This window comes from Callospermophilus lateralis, chromosome 2 (assembly GCF_048772815.1).
Source record: "Callospermophilus lateralis isolate mCalLat2 chromosome 2, mCalLat2.hap1, whole genome shotgun sequence".
Taxonomy (NCBI): domain Eukaryota; kingdom Metazoa; phylum Chordata; class Mammalia; order Rodentia; family Sciuridae; genus Callospermophilus; species Callospermophilus lateralis.
The window spans coordinates 54639356-54660566 of NC_135306.1; the positions used below are offsets into that span (position 1 = coordinate 54639356).

General features: G+C 34.3%; 1 protein-coding gene across 5 annotated transcripts in view; it reads left to right on the top strand.

The window, feature by feature from the left end:
- Positions 1 to 21211, top strand: part of Nfib (nuclear factor I B) — a 223995-nt gene that overhangs the window by 199332 nt on the left and 3452 nt on the right. For 3 of the 5 annotated variants that reach the window (XM_076845962.2, XM_076845963.2, XM_076845965.2), the window contains 2 exons: positions 3595 to 3683; positions 18132 to 21211. The exon at positions 18132 to 21211 is cut by the window's right edge and continues 3452 nt beyond it. In XM_076845962.2, the coding sequence (XP_076702077.1) occupies positions 3595 to 3683; positions 18132 to 18261 (219 nt within the window). In that variant the 3' untranslated portion in view covers positions 18262 to 21211. The remainder of the gene's footprint in view (positions 1 to 3594; positions 3684 to 18131) is intronic. The other 2 variants (XM_076845964.2, XM_076845966.2) reach the window with 1 other exon arrangement.

Below are 21211 nucleotides of genomic sequence, written 5' to 3' on the forward strand. Positions count from 1 at the left end.
GGAAGAAATCCTATATCTTTTTCTTAAAATATTGTTTTTTTAGTTGTGGATGGACCTTTATTTTATTCATTTATTTGTATGTGGTGCTGAGAATCGAACCCAGTGTGCCTTACACATGTGAGGCAAGCAGTCCACCACTGAGCTACAACCGAAGCCCGAAATCCTATATTTTTACTTCACTTTTTGTTTGCTTTGGGAATTCTGGGCATAGTCAGTTTAATATACATCTTACCTTAATTATTTAGATAACTTAAGTTCATATTGGTGGGTGTATATAAAGAATTAAAATGATTTATATGAGTAAGCATTTTTTAAGGAATATGAATATGATCAGGTTTACTTAAAGTCTGACTGAGAAGAAGAAGAATTTCTCCCCACCTCCACATAAAAACACATGATTTAACAGATCAAGTTTGAACTCACTTATGCTTTGTGTTTTAAAAAAGTTTGATTACAATGACAGGGGTGAATACCTATTTTTTAAGAGAAAATACTTGGAAAAATCATTAAGCTGTTATTAAAGCTTTGAACTAAGGAATTTATTTATTTTGATAAATGAAAACCGTGTATTTATGTGCTACATAAAATTAAAGTTTTAAAATTTAATTAAAAAATAACAATTGATAGCTGAATTATCTGACATCTGTCCTCTAATGGGACAGAAGCTGAGGAATCACTACCCTAAACTCACAAAAGACTATTACTTATTCTTTTAAATTTATTTAAAGACTAATATAAAGTTATTTTTATTAGGACTAATGAATTATAATAATATTCTATTTAACACATCCCCCAATTAACTACACTTAGTGTTAATCTTCCAATACCTATAGACTGTTGCTTGGTCAGGTCTGTATTGGCCAAATAATATTTTTAGGAATGGATTTTCTTAGACATGACTATCAAGGGAATCTTTAGTGAATAGGTAACTTTTATTTTAATTATTTATTTCCCTTCCCCACACTATCACCATCAAAATGTCACTTTAATCAAACAGTCCTTAAATTAAAAAATGTCTTTTACAAAAAAAAAAAAGCTTATTAATTAAAAAAAATAGACTCTTACTCGGGTAATCTGACTGAACATATAAACATAAGTGTGCCTCCTCAGAAACTTTTGAAAATTGTGATAATGCTGGTCTACAATCTAAATAGGCAAATAAATTTAAATTATATTTTAAGTTTTTAGCCACTGAAAAGAAATTAATTTAATGCTAATTAATATCCTATCAACTTCTTTGAAATTACTGCTAAATAATTGACTATTTTGATTAATTTTTATTTATTTAAGCATATTTTCTGTTTAGGAAAAATATTTCTCGGGTGTGTGTGTATGTGTGTGTGTGTGTGCGCGCGCGCTCACACACACACACACACACACACACACATCTTAAGGATGGATAAAAATGAATACCTCTAGTCAGGTCTAACCCTTTTGAGACTGTTTAGGAAAGAATAGTCCAAAAATATGGTGATTTAGATGTTTAGCATGTGAACAAAGCTAGCCTACAGGGGGCATTTTTAGGGATGGTAAAACAAACAAAAAATGAGCAACTTTAACAACAAAAACCTAACCAACTACATAATATTTTTCCAAGATCTTGTACCCTAGCAGTTGTCTGTGAGACAGTATCCAATCCTGAGTGACACTCAGATTCCTTTGGTTTTGTGGAAGTATGGTTACTTTCTGAAAACTTTAAACTGAGCATCCCGTAGAAACTAATCTGTTAGCAATTAACAGAAGTAGGATATTCTGTGTCTAAATGTAGCCTCCCTTCCTGAGAATTTTAAGTAAGTAAAAACTAGCATTTTTCATTGATAAGAACAGGATCAATAAGTGGTCTCTAAGGTAATCTTTATGCAAAGTCAAGTTTCTTGAACTGTTTTTAGATTTTCATAGCCCTTTTATAACTTGTATTTTGAAATAGACAATCGGTTTACTCTATTATTGTTAAAAATAAACAATTTATCCCATCATATTGAATTTCTATTAGATGACCCATTTTGAGAACTTCAAAAAATCTTGCCATATTGCTTCTCACACACAAGACTGAATAAATTTACTTCTTTGAAATAGTAAAAGTATGTCATCCATTTGAGTAAAAACTAACTACATTATTCCCTTTTATGTAAATATTATGGTCAATTTTAAGATTTCTTATTTTTGTTTCTAATTTAATAATTTATGACTTCTTAATGATGTATTTCCTGAACAGAATCTACATATCTATCAATGCATGTGTCTGCCTGTCGATCCATCTATATAAGGGAATTTTTTAGTTTTATAAATTATAAAATCACTTTTACTTAAAATATCAGCACAATTAAAACATATATTTTGGAAAACTTTGACTGTAATATTGGATATTCAGAAGAAAATTGAACAAAAATTGTCATTCTGAAACTCCAAAATCCCTCTTCCTCAAGAGTGTGCAGAAAGTTGAGAGTCTGATAGGAAAAGATGCTTAATAGCCAACTTTTAAAAGCCATAATGTTAGAAAAATAGATAAAACAGTTTATCACAAGTTTAAAGGCGTTTTGGCTTCAATCATCATCCTGAAATTCTCTCTGAAAAGCATCAGACCAGGTTTCATGGATAGTAGTGAAGAAGGCCTTTTCAATGCAGGATGAATTTTCAATGCAGGGTAGAATTTGACTTTTAGATTTTAGAACCTGAAAAATGAAATCCCAGCTTTAGGGAAGATTTTTCAGCTATCTAAAGGTTAAAAATCATGGTTTTCTACTGTTTCCCCCCAAAGCCAGATAAGTTTACTTTCTTAAGCATAAAAATAAGCAATATATCTTTTCAATAAATCTGCTAGCACTGTAGGGCAGCTGTTAACCAAACAGAGCTGGATAGGGTTACTCAAGGATCTCTGAAGGGCAAAGCTGATGATTCCTGGATCTGGGAAGAATTTGTTTCAGCTTGTATTCAGTGCATTCCTCACTTTCTTCAGATGTAGTAAAGTATTTTAAATACCACTGCTCTGAATTTAAAATAAAAATAGAAATTCTTATCAACTCTTTCCAAATAAGGTCACTTTAAGTAAAACACAGTTAGTAAACACCTAAAATTGAACACCTTGATGCTTGAATGCGTAAGTTAGGGTGAATGTCTATGTAGGGTGGGTCTTTTTTCCTCTAAACTGCATGTCTTCTTGTTTTGCAAACTGCATGCTTAAAGGTATTGATTATTTTATTCAGTGCAGATAATTTGGTATGTTGCATAGAAAAAAAGCATTTTTATTTTCTTTCTAAAATATATCTCTCTATTGAACATTAACGTTTGCTTTTATTTCAGCTCAATTTGTACTCTAATAATGGCTAATTGTTATGTTCTAAGCACTTGTTTCTCTTGTATGCTTTAATTAATAGAGAAGCATATTGCAATAGCTTTTTCTAAAAAAAGAGTCTAAGGAATTTTGCTTTTCAGAATAAGATTTTCTTTTGCTTTTTTTTTTTTTTTTTCTTTAAGTTGCCTCTTGGGAAAATAAGGTTAATGCCATATACAGTACTAGTTTGCATGTGTTCATTTAAATACTAAAAACTGTAGTACTGCTCGATCCATATCTGACTGCTAGGTTTCAATTGACAGCTGAGGATTTGTGACTGGACCATGAATCAAAACGGCAGGCATTTATACCCCAGTACCAGTGAGGATACATTGGGAATTACTTGGCAAAGGTAACATTTTAATTATTTCCAACCCTACACTTACACCTCAAACTTCCATGACCTATAGTGTTTGTTTTTAACTAGTTTTACGGAAAATATATGTTAAAAATTTAGTTGTTTTGGCTATGCCATTCCTCCTCTCCTTCCCCTCTCCTTTATTTCCTATTTAAATGCAACATCAATTTAATTCCGGACTATATAGCATATGCTAACTGATCATTGGAATTTCTAAATATTGTGAAATGTTTGATAAAATTTATAATATTTTTGGTGGGGGAGGGGGTGGAATTTGACTTTTACATTTTAGAACCTGAAAAATGAAATTCCAGCTTTAGGGAAGATTTTTCAGCTATTTAAGGATAAAGCATTGGTCTTTCACATTATACATTCTTCTCATTTTGACTGTTTCCTCTACTGCTGCCTCTAAGCCATGTTACTATTCATTTATTCCTTTGTCAGAGAGGAAAAGCTAGAAGAAAAATTTCAAGTTATTCAGTTTGATTGTTACTAGCAGCACTCAAAAAATTTTGGAGTGGGAAGACTGTTAGAATCAGTAGCTATGAAGGAATTTGGTTTAAATAAAGTGTTAGTTTGTTCATATACTAATGTAACCCATTGAGGGTTGATTTAATTTGGTTGGCTAAAAAAATCATTCCAAAACTTCATTTTCAAAAGCAATTTGGATATTGTTTCATGTGTTGGTTTTAGATAGTAAGTAGTTCCAAGGTAGCTTCATTTGTGTTATTTTATTAAATTATTTCAAATCGATAAATCAAATAATTAAAATTCATGGTAGAATCATATGTATTAAGAAATAAAAATTTGCAATAGAGAGTAAGTCATTCCTTGAGTTCACCAAAAGTAGAGTCAACTTAATTTTTCAGCCCTGCTATGATTGTGATCCTTCCTTTACAGAAAATGCCTATACGAAGTCACATGCTGAGATATTAATTATGATAGAGCTCGTTGCTCATCTCTATGTTGGTTGATAGAAACTGATGAAGAGTAATGTTTGAGTCAGATTAAATGTCTGCATTTGCTCAGATAAAAATTAAGAAAATTATTTTTATTGTTTTTCAAAAACATTTGATGGCTTTTTAGTAATTCAGTATCTAAATGATTACAGTAGGACTTTTACTTTTTGAAGAGTGACAAACCATCAAATTTAAAAATAGATACATTTTTACCTATTATGATCCTGCCCTAAAGCTTGTGTTATTCTTCCTTTTGGAAAAAAAAATACATATAGTTACAAAAAAGATGATAAACTCAGTGGAAGTATCTTATTTAAATAGCCTTAATGACTAATAGTGTTAATTACATTTAATAAAAGTATCTTATTAAAAAATCTGAATTAATAAACTTTTAAAAGTTAACTTAATTATGTTTGATAACACATTGTTTGCATTTTGTTTTATTAAAAAAAAAACCTCCCTGTATTCCATTATCTGCCCATCAATTAGCAAAATGGCTCGTGTCTACATACAAGCTTGAGATATATATATATATATATATATAAGAATTTCAAGTCAGATGAAATGTACTTATGTTTGTAAGTGTTCCTATAGTTGTCTGAACTTCCACAACTGTGGATTACTTATTGGCATTTACTTAATCTAAAATTGGATAGCATCTCGGAAATACATTAAATCCAATAAAGATGTAAAATTTCACCTAATTCCTCATAATTTTTTGAATCAAAGTTGATATCCCCCCAAAAGAAAAGGTGAGTGGACAATGAATCAGAACACACGTATGTGGAGTGAATGAATACGATAACTAAACTCAGCTCTGAGGGGGGTATTGTTCATTTCACAAAGCCTCTTCTTGGTGAAAAATTGATATGGTAATCGGTTTCAGGTCATAGAAGACAATTCAGAATTAATATTTCTTTTTTTGTTTTCCAGTCTCAAAAATAGTAGATTTTCTTTGGGTTAGTAGATAATGATGTGTAGAATGGCCTTTAGTGATTCATACAGCTCTTAAGCAGGCAGTTTTGGGTTTGTTTCTTCCCTTTTTGTGATGACTCAGAAAGCGCGTAATTGGTGATGGCAGGCGTCTTGCTTATACATTCGACAGGGATTTATTGCATCTCTATGTGGGGCTATCTTAAACACTGTGATGGACAAGACATCCACAGTTCTTAAAATCTAAGTATCAGGCAGTTTAGGATAAATATACTCAAACAAGACAGCAATTCACTTTGTTTTGTTACCTTTTTCAAATATGGACACAATCCATATTTTATAACACAAATATGCCATGTCTGTGGCTTTGGTGGCTTTATGTGTAATTTATAATTTGTGCCCTATAGATTTTTAAAAAATATCTTTATTTTATTTTATTTATTTTTAATGTGGTGCTGAGGATGGAACCCAGAACCGTGCACATGGTAGGCGAGCGCTCTACCGCTGAGCCACAATCCCAGCCCATCCTATAGTTATTTTTAAAACTTAGTGGGTTTTCTTTCTTCTAGATATAATATTGCAAAGGGAAATAATAACTATAACCCTACTACTATTTTTTTTTTTTTTCAATGCTAGGTATGGAACCCAGGGCATCATGCATCTAAGGCAAGTGCTAAACCACAGAGCTATACTCTCGGTTCCTGTAGAACTACCACTTAAATATATATATTTGTGTGTGTGTATATAATATACATATATATATTTCTATATATATTTACTTATTTTTTAGTTGTTTATGGACTTTTATTTTATATATTTATAATGCAATGCTGAGAATTGAACCCAGTGCTCATCCATGCTAGGCAGGTGCTCTACCACCGAGCTACAACCCCAGCCCCCTGGAACTACCATTTTTAAGGCAGATCATAGATATTTAAAATCTTGTGGGCACAGCTGCAGTTTTGCAATCATCTCCATAGGGTGAAAATATACAACAAATGTAGATATGGTCAACCAGAGAATTAAATAATTTAGCTCTGACCTGATGGAATAGAGAAGATACCATGGGTTATTTTTGTTGTGGGTGTTGCTTTTTGTTTTTAATAAAGGCAATCCCTGGAGACTTTGTAGTGTTTCCATATGGCTTGGTGCAGTTTGAATTGTCTGTTGTTTGCTGCCATCTCACTAGTTTATGGTTGCCTTCTCTTCCTCTTCATGCCAGTTACCCTCTTGAGGTGTTTGCATGTCATTTAATGCAGCTCCTTTTTGGGAATGAAAATGGCAGGGTCCAGGAAGCTGTGTAAGTAGTATAATTAAAGCTGGAAGAGTTTCTCTGTCCTTCCCCACCCTACCTCAGGCTGTAAACATTCCCTAAGGAACCAGAGCTGACTTTTGGAAAGTTTTCACTGCCTTCCTAGGGTGCAGCCTGAAGGTGTTTTGTTGTTTTGACCTTAGAATTTTGTGAGCCATTTTTGTGTGTGTGTGTGTGTGTGTGTGTGTGCGCACACATGTGTGTTTGTGTGGTCTTGAGCTAAGGAGCTTCTTGTACCTTGAGAGCTCAGTTAACTGCCATTAACACAGAATAAAATGTTGATGAAGATCTGTCTCACTTTCATGTCAGTGAGAATGGGTTCCACTCCTGGGAGGGTCATAGGTGCCAGATTTGCTCAAGCTAGGCACTGATGTGTCTGTGATAGGCACTGATCCGTCTGTGCTTTGTTCTATGTGGACAAAACACTTTCTTTTTGCATATGTGCATTCTGTGGGCGTAAACACATACAGCAGGTACTCTCTAACTGGCTTTCTTTCTTGAAACTATAAGCAGAACTTTACTTGTACTATTGAATATGAAAGAGCAATATAATTGAATAAAAAAGAAAGCTGAAGGACAATCCAAGAATAATATAAACATAAGTTATTTTAAAACATTGGAGGGAGTGCTTTATGCAAAAGAGAAACTGGATTTATTATTTCATTCTCCTTTCTCCCCCTTCACCCTTTTCAAGAAGACGCAAAGCCACAAGTGAGGGTTGCATGTGTCTGATGGCTTATATAAACATGGAAGAAGCCTTCAGATGGCTAAAATAAACATGCGCGTGTTACTGAAGGATATGTTTACACAAACCATTTGCTCAGCCTCTGAAATAATGAATAAATGAAGATTTTACTAAAATAATTGGAAGGATTTTTGTGTCTCTGCTGATGCCATAATTGAATGGCACCAAAAAGACTTTTATCAGCTCTTTTCGGTGTCACATGTGTTAGCAGTTCCTTTCCATGAGTTCAATACTTCATTTTGTAGTTACTTTACACATGTTTTTGTAAGAAATTGTCGTTTATTACTGCAATTCTAGAGAGTTGCTTGATTTCCCAAGAGAAATTTAGCAGCCAGTAAAGGTTATTTGGATCTGGTTGGCCAGGAAAGAGAGGGCAAAAAGGAAGGAGTAACAGTGTTCATTTCATATATATATATATATGTGTGTGTGTGTATAAAACTTTCTTTGCATAACATGGCCCTTATCCACAACATTTTCTTGGTAAAATGTATGCTCTCAAAAGGCTTAAGAAGGAATATTGAAGCAAAAATAATTCTCAATATTGGGTTGCAACTGTATGTTCATATGCACATAAATGTATGGATATATCTATGCATAAGTGTGTAAGTGTGGATATAAGTGTGGCTATATCCACAGATTTGTGGCATGTGTGGGGTAGTGGCAATACATGGCCTGTTCTTAGGTGGAATTAAGAGTTAACTTTTGTTTCAACATTACACTTAGGCCATCCCCGAGAATTGACTAGGTTAGCATTTCCTGCTCTCAGTTTGTTATCTTGACACATAACTATAGTACAACAGCTGGGTTGTTCCTGGAGTTCCTGGGGGGAGCTTTATTCTCAGAGTGCTGAGTTTCCTTTTCAGCTGTTAGCTCTAAAGTGTGTTCAGAATGTACAACTTTTTATACACATCCTGGGCCCCTAGCACCACTCTGGGACCATGATAGAAATGCTGATAAGATAGATGAATGGAAGAAACTTTGGTTCAAGGCAGAAAATTGAAAAAGCCAAAATTTCACATGATAATTTTTGCTAACAGGGCTGCTAACCAGTATTGCTCTCCCCATGTGAACATTCTCTTGAAAGGAATTCCTTTCTATTCTCATCAAAATTATTTGCACCTGTTATGAAATCAAAAACTAGAAAGGTTACCATTCTTAAAAATGATCTTGATACGGTTTTCACAAACACACAATGTCTCTGATCTGGCTGTTGAAAAATACATTGGGATTTGTTGTAGTTTTTGCCTAACTTCGCCCATTTATAAAGAAAGATTTGTGCAATACGACATTTCCTTTTTATCTAGGCAAACTCTTCAGAACACTTCCTAAGAAATTAATTGTATTCCAGCCAGACTTGCCTGCTGCCATCCCACAGGAAATGGGTCAGCAATCCATTAAGATGCCATTAGATAATCTAATTTGGAACTTAATCTCTAAATTAACCATGCTCCATACTTGAAGCATACTTGAGAGAAAGAAAAAAAGTTTACGTTTGAATCGATAGGGGAGCCGAAGCGTGAAGAAGGCTGTTTGTTTTTTCTGTAGCTGTGGTCACGTCTCAAGCCGTCTGGTAACCAGGAGAAACCAGACATGATGTAATTCCAGATTGAACTTGAACTTCAGGGACTTAGAATGGGGGAACAATGGGCCATAGGAATCAATAATGTCCATTTTCCACATGATTATGTTTGGAGCTTTAAGTTAACCTTTATGGGAGAAGCAGCAGGATCGGCAGTGTGACCAAAATGAGATGATCCAGAGACAAGATGTTAGAGGAAAGAAAACAACTTTTTCCGTGATATTTTCTGAGCAGCACTGCAGATTCCAGCAGGATTAGAAAAGTTCCCGCTCTGCAGTAAACCGGTGGCCTGTTCAGAGCACTCTTTGTTCGCTTAGGTAGGACAAACTTAATCTTACGTTTCCTGTCAGATGATTTTTGGCAGCGCTACTGGAGAGGGAGGAGCATGATTCACAGCACTCCCAAATGTAAACCTTTCTGATTAACCCTTTGCAACAAAAGGAAGTCTATCAAACACCTACCTTACGTGAAGATGTTTTACATAAAGTGCTGTATTCTCACTCTTGGTCCCTGAGGAATGAGCTCCTTCAGCAGCCAATGCACCATTTATTAGTTTACCTTTTTTGAACCTCGTGTTTACTAGAGCTGTGAGTAGGTGTATTGTGAATTTTTAGTGGTATTTAAATAACAAAGCTCATGAGTGAATAAATATAATAAACACCATGAATAATAAAAGAAAAGGCAAAAGCCCATTGAGGTTTGAGAAATTGAAAAACACAAAGGTGGAATAGTCAGAAATTGTCGAAAGTTAGGCTTGTTCACTTTGTTTTACAAGGACGATCTCTGCACATATGAACAGAGTAAAAGGCACACTATCAAAAAGCATTCAGTTTCTTAATCCTTGGTAACTTTATTTCAGAATTCTGATACCAATAAGTTCTATCCCTTAGACGTGAAATTGGGCAAGTAATGCTGATTTTTGCTTTGAAATAAAAATCATTTGTGAAATAATCACTTTTTGCTTTTGCATAAAACTTATGTTTCCATTTAACTTAGTATGCCTTGGATGATTTTCTGTAGTGAAAGGCACTATGTTGAAGCACCATTTTTGTAGAGAATTTTGTCTGCTGTTGAAGAATCACATATGCAAATAAGAGGAGCAAGTAGCACTTATAACAATAGCTTTGAAAAGGAGCCTAGGGGTGGAGAGGAATACAGACTAGAGAAGGAGGCTGGAAATCAACATGTGGGCTTCTCCACTGTCGCATATCTGTAGGAGGAGATAAAATTACTACTGTAAGCCTGACTTTCCACAGCTTCATAAGTTGCTGTATATGTGTGCATGTGTGTGCTGTATCATATTTATTAGTTGTCTTCATATTAATTCTCCACCTTTCACTTTCAGCTCTAAAAAAGGGAAAAGATAATTTTTTAAAAATCTACTTAATTTGCCCTATTGAGGGAAAGAACTTTTTCTTATTATTGTTTAAATTAAACATTCTAAGGAAATAGACTTTTGTTACTTTTAAGGGTATAGATTGCCTTGTTGAAGGATCTTTTAGGATTATGTAGAGCTTTTTACTGAAAAAGTATAGTAATTTAATACTTAGTTGTAATGGTCCCATATGTGAGGGCTTTTCTTACCTTGTCCTCTTCATTAGATTAAATATTTCACTGGAATGTTCCATTATTTTACTTAGAACATGCTAGCACTCAAGCATGGTAAAGTTAACCCTCAATTTAGCATGCCCCAGTACCAAAAAACATCTGAAATAATTGAATATAAACTAATGAGGTTTGATGGCTTACTGTTTTGATGTTATTTTCAAAACTGTTGGTCCCCAAGGAGTAGCAATAAAGAAGGCTATTTACCTACTTAGTTAAGAAACAAATACATTTCTCTTTCATTACTATGAAAGTGCTATTGCTTGTAGTTAGAATAATTCCATGAGCCACCTGCAGTTTATGATATTTGGTGTTTCCCAGAGAGCCCACAAGAGTACTTTGCAGATCAGGTAAGAGCTAGCCAGGGAGCTTTCTGATACAGATTATTACAAATAGTAATAATCATTAGAAATCATCTTGCATGCAAATAGGATCATTCAGATGGCAATAATGATCCTTAAAAATGGGAAAAATAAATCGAAGGAACCTAAGATCTATATAAGCCCTTTGTAATTTTTGCTTTCAGTCTGGCCTGGTCTGAAAAGGAATTGAAAGCAAATTATTGACATACATATTTGTACATCCATAAAAGAAAGACACATATTTCTTTCAACTGAAAAGCAACAGGGATTAGATGGATAAAATACAGTTATTTATGCTGAAGTTTGGGCAAGAGTTATACTTCTATGGAAATTTCAGTGTGTCTAAGTAATATGGACCTTTGTTTATTGACTCTTAAAAAAATCAGTTGTAATATAAACTATTATCCAGTTTTTCTTTTTTTTTTTTCCTTTTTTTTCTTTAAAAGAAAGTGTATTTCACAAAAGACGCAGCTGAAGTGAAATGTATAGGTTAAAAGCATAGATCCTAAGTCCACACTGCTAGAGGGAAAATCCTGGTTTACACAACACAGTGGCAATATAAGCTGGGCGAGATGCTTAACTTCTTAGCTCAGTTTCCTCATCTCTAAAATAACAGATAAAGACACTTTCTCCTAGGTTTTCTGTGGGGATTAAAAGCTTTAAGTAGGTCAATCACATAAAACAGAGCCTGGCAAATAATAACCAGTATCTAAGTGCTAGCCACTGGTATATTTATTATATTTATTATCTTTGTTCTAAAGTAACATTAATAGGTTCAACTTAAATGCTACCCATTTATTTCTTCCACTGGTCTGAGTGAGCATTTTTTTCACAAAGACATGATTTGCCTTTATATTATATTAAAGCAAGCAGCCACAGCAAATGCACACATATACAATCAAGGACAACATAATTTTTAACTTAATGAATATTTACCTAACACACCATACCTGATTTTTCCAGACATGCCTTTAGCAATCAATAGGGAAAATTATTTTGCGAGAGGTACTAAAACCTGTATATTAATATTGTGTCAAGAATTAGAGTGTTTAGGAAAAGAACTAAAAAAAAAAAAAAAAACCAAAAAACAACAACAACAAAAAAACAACCCTTCAGTCTTGGAGATTATCTGAAACTGGTACAAAAGAACTAAAGGCAGATTCTGTTAAGATACCTATTTTATACATTCCTCATGCTTTCCAGACCATTTTTATTTTATCACTATTTATAAATAACATGGCTGTTGGTACAGTTGAGGTTATATGAATATTTTCAATTCTTGGTGCTTCATTTTTTAGTATTTTTTAAGCTTCTTGAAAGAGCACTTATTGTTTTTGAAGTAAATGTAGTATACAAAACCCGAACGGATAATACTGCTATTCTTCTGAAAAGTACTAATGTATTGGATACTCTGACATTTTATAAGTTGTCTAACAAATGGAATGTCCATTTATCAAATAAACATGTACTAGTAATAAATGAATTTTGCCAGTTTCAAGTAGCTCTTTTTGTTTTAATCACCCAAAACTAATAGAAAAGATGAAATTTTTCACTTTGGTTCCTGATTCAACTCAAGGACTTAATATGTTTATTTGGTACTCTGTGGTTCTTCATGGGTTAGAGTGTTTAAAGCTAATAGACCAATCCTTTTTGGCCTCAAAGACTCAGTCACAGGACACATTAAACAACAACAACAACAACAAAAACCCATAACCATCAAATGTTGGTTTGGCTGCAGAGAACAATTTTCTCTCTTTCATTGAAAGATAAAAGATCATGGATTCCTTAGATGCAAAGAACAACTATTTTATCCAATTTTCCTAGGCTAAAAAATATGTAAATAGTGTATCATTTTTAAAGGGAGAAGTGGGTACCTTCTTCTCTTTTAGTCCTGATTATAGTGTTACCCTAGAAAACTTCAACTACATTTGTTTCTAAAGGAAACAGGTTCATAGAATTTCAGAGTGCTTTGCCATCCTGCCTGTTGAGGGCCACAGCCAAGTCGGGATTACGCATGGCATTTTTGCCTGAAGTAGTGGTTGAGAGGTGACGCCAGCAAGCCATTAAGATGATGACTTTTGAGTTCTCGAGGAGTTGGAGTTCCCGTTGAGTTCCGGTTGAGCTCTCGCGGGGATTCCTGAAGAGTTCGCGTTGTGTGGTGGGAGTTCCGGTTGGTGTGTGGTGTGTTCATGGAGGAGCCACGTGGGTGGCGTTCTGGAGAGTTTCCCGGGAGTGTGCTGGTGGAGTTTGGAAATAAAGTTTGTTCCTGCTTGAGTGGCTCGTGATTTGTGCCCAGCCAGACTGCGGCACCTGCCCAACCACATATTCAGTGCACAAATCTCTCTTCTTCAGTATTAGCGAGGTTATGATTCAGCTTGTGTGGAGTCTTGGAAGCTCATTGTATACTGAAGTAAATATATTTTGCCTTCAGAAAATTGTTAAAAGCTCTTTCTAATGTTGGATCAACATCTGATTCAGGGCCTCAAACATGATAGGCAAGTGCTCATTCCTAGCAACATCTGACTTTCTAAGAAGGCAATATATTATAGTGAAATGGCCATGGGAATCAGACAGAATTGATTTATTATATCTGAGGACTAGTGGAGACTGAACAACTTGCCTCAGTTTCCTTAGTGAAATGGGGAAAATTGTTGTCATTTCAAGAGTTCATTGATAGAGGGAAGTGACATAGCATATGTAAAACACCAAAGATGTCACCTTGCTCTTAGTGGTCTTCAGCATGGTTGTCCTGGGAAAATTTCCCCCTTTGTGTTCATTTTATCCATGTGAATCTTACAGAGGAAGTCTGAATTTCTTTCTGATTCCACTGTCCTGTCTTCCCTGTTGCCCTTAAACTGTTACTTTAATAAAGCAACACCATTGAGTCCGTTTCTCTTGAAGAGTGATGCCAAGAAGCACATTGCTCCGGGGGTAGTCTTATCAGTATAAAAGAAGCAGGGCTATCTCCCACCACTAATATTCTCAAGATCAAAATAATTTGTTTCCTCTTCCCTCTCTGTGGAGGAGCTATATCATACATTTGTTCAAAATTATGTGAAAATATTCTCAATGAGATATTTTATTTTTGAATTTTTGAATTTTGATTTAGCTTCTATATATTTTGTTTATAATGAAGTATCTCATATAGAGAGAGTAGAAATCAGTAGGGCGAGTTGCACTTTGTATTAAAATACTTTGTGCTTTTTTTTTTTTTTTGTAATGCCTGACTTTTCACATAGTACTTACACTTTCTTCTCCCCGCTTCTTCTTCTCTTTCTCCCTTCCTTTTCCTCCTCCACTTCCTTCTTCTTTTTCTTTTTTTAGTGATCATGGCCAGTATATATTATATTTAAAGATGTTCTCTCAACTTTCAAATGTGTTCATCTTTACTTTGCCCAAAGAAAGATGATTTGACTTTTGAAAATTAATGATAATAAAGTAAATGCAAGCTTGAAGACATATCAATGAAGTAGCTGCATTCAACCTCCTTTCAGAGTTAGATTCTCATGACTCTTACTAGGTAGCTAGGTAGATGACAGATTGTTGAATTGAACATATGATTTTTCATATAATTCTCATTTCACCATAAATTACATATAACTTACATGTAACTAATTTGTGTAAGAATATGTGTGTTTATTTTATTCATACATATGACTATTTGCATTAATTTGTACATAGAGACAGCATCAAATTTGTAAGAAGCACTGCTACATTTTTACTTGAATATGCAATTTTAGGCATTGTGCTTTTGAAATTAAATGATCTAGATTATTTTGGTAAATAAAATATTTTTCTTTGCATTGTTATCCTGGGCTTTGAATTAGTCTTACCAGGCCTTTTTTCAATGGGACTGCCGAAAAAGCTCTAAAAAATGTCTGTGCCTTATAGTTCTGAACTTAACCTACAGATTGGCAATAAGAGGCTTGTAAAACTCATATATGGGGTCTGCACAGTGTTAATGTTTGAGATTTATTTCCCCCTAAAGGTTCATAAACAGTATTGACAAATATATTACACACTGCAATTTTGATATGGTCATAATGTAGGATGGGAGGTTTAGAAGGTTTAAATAAACATTTAAATTAAATTTGTTAGACATTCTACAGCAAGAGTCCTGTGATTACCAACAATTTATTTTTATTGAGGATTTTCTAAAGAATATTAATATATGTCTCTTCTAAAGAACTGAGTAAAAAATCAATTGCAAGATAGACCCTGAATTCTTGTCTTTTCTGCCATTAGTTGGTAGACTTGTCCTTTAAGAAACCACAGTCTTTCTTTCTTTCTTTCTTTCTTTCTTTCTTTCTTTCTTTCTTTCTTTCTTTCTTTCTCTCTCTCTCTCTCTCTCTTTCTCTTTCTTTCTCTCTCTCTTTCTTTCTCTCTTTCTTTCTGGAATTGAACCCAGTGGTGCTTAACCACTGAACTACATCTCCAGCCTTGTTTTATTTTTATTTTGATACAGGGTCTCACTAGTTATTAGGACTTGGCTAAGTTGCTGAGGCTGGCTTTGAACTCGTGATCCTCCTGCCTCAGCCTCCTGAGCCGCTGCGATTACAAGCATGCACTACCAGGCCCAGCTCACACTGATTTTCAATCATTAAAATTTACTTTATATTCCTAAAGCGTGCAGTCTCAAAATGAATTTTTGGAGCTCACTTATTTTGGAATTCTTGTTGATTTTGCTGCCAAGGATTATCTATTAAGCTAGGTTTTTTTTTCTTTTTACATAGCCCTCTTACTTCAGGTTAAAAATATTGGATGTTTGTTTATTTTGTAATTCATTTTGTTAAGAAATAGTTTGCATTGGCTATGGCCAGGCTCTATAAGGATAGATAAGACTAGGTCATTTTCTCTACGGAGTTCACCTTTCAGCCAGTAAGATGTTGCAGATAACAGATCATTATGAAATGAAGTAATATAAGCTGTAATAGGACTATGTACAAAGTGCAGTAGAAGCACAGTGGAGGGGAAAATGAGCTTCAGAATGCATTATGTAACGCTGTTCTCAATCAATGGTGCAAACTGCAATGATCGTTGTTGAAAATGTGTGTGGAAAGAGAGAAATGAAAACGGTTACGTCTCTTAAAAAGACTTCAGTGAAAAATATTCTTATTCTTTAAGATTACAATTTTCTTTAGATAATGAGGACATACCTTTGTAGCTTGAATGTGATTATTCCTGCAAGTATTAAATCAGATATCTATTTTCTCCGAATATGGACCAAATCAGAATGTACTGATGAGTATATACAATCTTAGGCAACACCTCTAAAATATATTTATTGGATGTGATTTGAAATGATTGATTTGTTTATTTTAAAAGTTATTGAACATCTACTGCGTTCTTGGTCCTACACTAAATGATTAGCAAAAAAGAGATGGACTTTGCTGTCATGGAATTTGACAACTGATCATAAAATCCCTGATTTAAAAAGATCATTGTGATTTTTTTTTCTGTTGAAGTATCTCAGAATTATCTACCTAGACATGTAGTGATATGTCACATATTGCATAGAGATATCAGCAGAGTAAAAAAGTTGTATGTCAAGTGTTATTTCAATCCAAATTTGTTCCTTCATGTTCCATAAAGCCTTTTGTATCTTTGGAATTCAACTATGAACAAATGAGTATATCTAGATCAAAAGCTATGTAACAGCATATATCTTACCTTATGGTTGCAAAAGTAAAGCAAAGGATACTAAATGAAATTTAAATTTTGTCTCAATGCCAGGCTCTGATTAAGCTGGGTATGCAATTGTCTGTCTGATGTTTTCTTGGTTCATCATTTTTTACGCAGCTGTTACTTAGCTGACAGTTGTTCCAAGCTGGATATTGAAACAAGCAATACATCAGATTAGGTGTGCCCCAAACCTGTGGTATGCACGTCTGGTGTTATTTTCCCACATGTGGTGACACTTTTTTTGTGAGAGATTAAGCTGGTAGCAACTAGAGAACTGTTTTGTAATTTTTTTTTCACAACCCCAACATAGGTCAAAACTGAGGTGATGTGAAGAGAGACAGAAATCTCATCCCTTTATCCTTTCAATAGACCACTCCACCTCACCCTACCCCCACCCTTCCCACTCCTCCAGTTCAGAGCAGCTCAGAGGTGGTGATGTTGAAGGCAGGGCATAAATGGAAAGGAAAACTTTGGTTGTATCTCTTAATAAGTTTTGACAGAGGAGGATAAGGAAACCACTGGAGAGCTCTAGACCTAGGAGGCACAGGCATAGAGGTCCTTGTGGCCTCCTACGATGATTTCTCACAGTGTATGCTCTGCAGAGAACAAAACCTCTGTTCCATTTTTTCGTCTATTTGGTCTTTACTAACAATTTCCAATGAAGATATGTTTGGTAATCAAGCATTTCCAATTACACATTACGTATAAGACAGCCTGGAAAAAGTATTTTCCTCTTGTGAGGAAGAAAAAAAATCTTTTCCATTACACTTTTCTTTTTTTTTTTTCAACACAATAGGTAGGTAAAATATTGAAACCCATCTTACTACTGAATTGCTTATGAAATAAAGGTGAAACAAGATAGTGTAATATAACTGGCAAACTACAGTATATTGGTATTACTGTGGACTGCTGTTTTTTTTTTTCTCGGACAAAAAAAAATCATTCTATTTATGTCCAAATGGATCAAATATTTTAGGAAGAATATACTTAATCAGTTCGATGATTGTGTGTATCCTACTCCAGGTTTTTCTGACTCACAGTTAGTCTTACTTTTCATGAAAAAAAATAGATCATATAGTATAAGTAGCTACAGTATGTGTAATTGGCATATTTATCTCATGTTAGACTCATTATCTCATTAATTTTGAATAAAGTTATAGAACTAATTTGATGCATCTGGAATTTGTATTTCTAATATCACTGCAGATTTTAACATTGTCTTTCTGTTTTTTCTTCCTTCCCTACTACCCTTCTCCTCTCAACAGTCCTGGTACCTGGGCTAGCTTGGTTCCTTTCCAAGTGTCAAATAGGACACCCATCCTACCGGCAAATGTCCAAAATTATGGTTTGAACATAATTGGAGAACCTTTCCTTCAAGCAGAAACAAGCAACTGAGGGAAAAAGAAATACAACAATAGTTTTAAGAAATTAAAAAAAAAAAAAAAAGGAAAAGAGGAAGACTGGACAAAACAAAACAAAGGGAGAAAGGAAAGAAACTGAAGAAAGAAGATGATAGACCAGCAATTGCAGCACTTACAATCACTAATTCCCTTAAGGTTGAAACTATAATGACATTAAAAGGGTCGATGATATTTCACTGATGGTAGATCGCAGCCCCTGCAACGTAGCCTTTGTTACATGAAGTCCGCTGGGAAATAGATGTTCTGTCTCTATGACAATATATTTTAACTGACTTTCTAGATGCCTTAATATTTGCATGATAAGCTAGTTTTATTGGTTTAGTATTCTTGTTGTTTACGCATGGAATCACTATTCCTGGTTATCTCACCAACGAAGGCTAGGAGGCGGCGTCAGAGGTGCTGGGTGACAGAGCCATGAGCCAGCCGTTTTATAAGCACTCTGATTTCTAAAAGTTAAAAAAAATATATATAAAATCTCTGTAGCCTTTAGTTACCAGTACAGATTTATTAAATTTTGGCCCTTAACCCAGCCTTTTCCAGTGTGTAACCCAGTTTGAAATCTTAAAAAAAAAAAAAAGAAAAAAAGAAAAAAAAAAAGAGAAAAAGAAAAACAAAAGAAAAAAACAAAAAAAAAAGGAAAAAAAAACAGTTTGAACACAAAGGCTCTATGGAAGAAATGCCTCTATGTAGGTGAAGTGTTATCTCTGCATGCAACAGTAAAAATTAATATAATATTTTCCCCACAAAAGAAACACTTAACAGAGGCAAGTGCAATTTATAAATTTATATCTAAAGGGGAATCATGATTATAAGTCCTTCAGCCCTTGGACTCTAAATTGAGGGGATTAAAAAGAATTTAAAATAATTTTGAACGAATTTATTTTCCCCTCAGTTTTTGAGGGCATTTAAAAAGGCATTAAATCAAGACAAATCGTGTGCTTGAGGAAAAAAAAAAAAAAAAGAATGAAAACACAGCACTTATGTTGGTTTAGCTGCAGCCTCCGTGGAGGTAGAATTTATTTATTTAAAATTACTGGTTGCATCAAGAACCCATAGGGTGTACAAAAGGTTCTATAAAATCTGCATTATAGAGACAAAGAGGCAGGCAAATCCATGTCACAAGGGTAAAGCTTACAGTTTACAAACTGGGAACGCCAGGGTGTAGGATATAAAAACGCACTCTTGAGAAAATAAATGTAATCAGGGTGCTGAAAACTTGCATGGTGCTTTCAGACATTAGCCTTGTTCAACAAATTTCTTGTATTGACAGATCCGTAGTGTGCATGGGCAGACACATTTTGCCTCTACGTCTCTTAAAATTTTAATTAAAAATACTCTTTCCAGTAATCCTAATTTGCACGAAGATATAATGTCCACATTACGTGCCTTGCCTTGAAATCTAAAAAACAAAAAAACATAAAAAAACAAAAAAACACAAAAAGTGACATCACTACACTTGTTTTGCTGCATTTATTATCATTTTAAATCTTTACCATTTTTATGACAAAATATTTTGTACTCCAGACGAAGAAAAATGTGTGACATCATGGATTTTTTAGACAGTTATACCTTTATCTCACATTTATAAAGCATATCATGGCTGTGTATAGTTGCCGCTTAAAAATTGTAATCGACCAGCAATATTTTCAGTATTTTGGTGTTTTTTCTATTAACCTTTCATGTTTTTCATCTTCCAATTAATATTTGGGGGGGAGGGGTTTCAAATTTATACGAATTATGCAATACCAAGTTTTGCCTATGTAGGTAGTGCTTTTAGCTGTATTGGTTATTATAGGTAAGTACACAGATTTAAAAAAAAATAATAATGTATGCTTTTTTTTTTTCGTTTGTTTGTTTTAATTGACCAAAGTGGGTACTGCTATTTTTGCAGTGTGATGAGGTCCTTTTGTGTACTGAGAGATGGACAGGGGATTTTTTTTAATATACATATATATATATTCTGGGGTGGGTGGGAGGATTTTTAACACTTTACAGTGTAGCTGTGAAGCAGTGCACCCTGAGATGGGCCCGGGCTGCCAAGCGACTGTTCTGCCTACTGTGACAAACTTCAACTTACACAGGTTCCCTCTCTCTAATTTCCCACCTGGGGTGCAAGCTGAACTCATTTGTGGTTTTCAGAAGAACATGATAGTAAGAACTAGAAAACACAACAAATTCCCCTAGAGGCAGAATTGGCCTAAGAAAACTTATTTTAGTTGTTGGTGGTAGTTTTTCTTGAAAGTTCCATATCCACAGTGAAGAATGAGCCTGTCTCATATTTGGCAAAGACATTTGTTGCAATGCCCACGTAGCGGATGTTGGATGTTTCACACTTTGGGGGTTAGTGCAGGAATATGCTTTCTCCTACAAACAAAATTCAAGCAGCTGGAGGGAGTGCTGCTGCATATTCTTTCCAGCCACTTCCCTACCCTGTATCTACATTTTATTAATAATAGAATATAATTTACCTGTGACTACTTCAAATGAATGGGAGTGCACTTGGACTTTTTCTTTCTTTCTTTTTTTTTTTTTTTTTAATATCCAGAAGAGTAAATGAAGGGTTGCTATTTCTGAATATATTTGGACTGAGAAATTAAAATCAAAGTTGCTTTTAGGGAACAAAAATTTTAAAATCTTCTTTTCCCTTTTACCTGCTCTGTTAAACTGAGAACTAGAGCAGAGACAAATATAGAATTTTAAGACATCAACTTTCCTGTGGATGAATTAGATACTGATGGGATTTTTTTAAAGGGATGGTACCTCAAATATATATTTGATTTATTTTCCCCTGAGGGCTAGAAGGTAAATGGAGACCATTTTTATTTTGCCCTCTCCACCCCACCGGAGTCCTGTTGAGAGGATTTATTGCGAGAGGGAGAATCTTCCAGAATCAGTGATACAAGGTAGGCTGTCTTGAGGAGCCC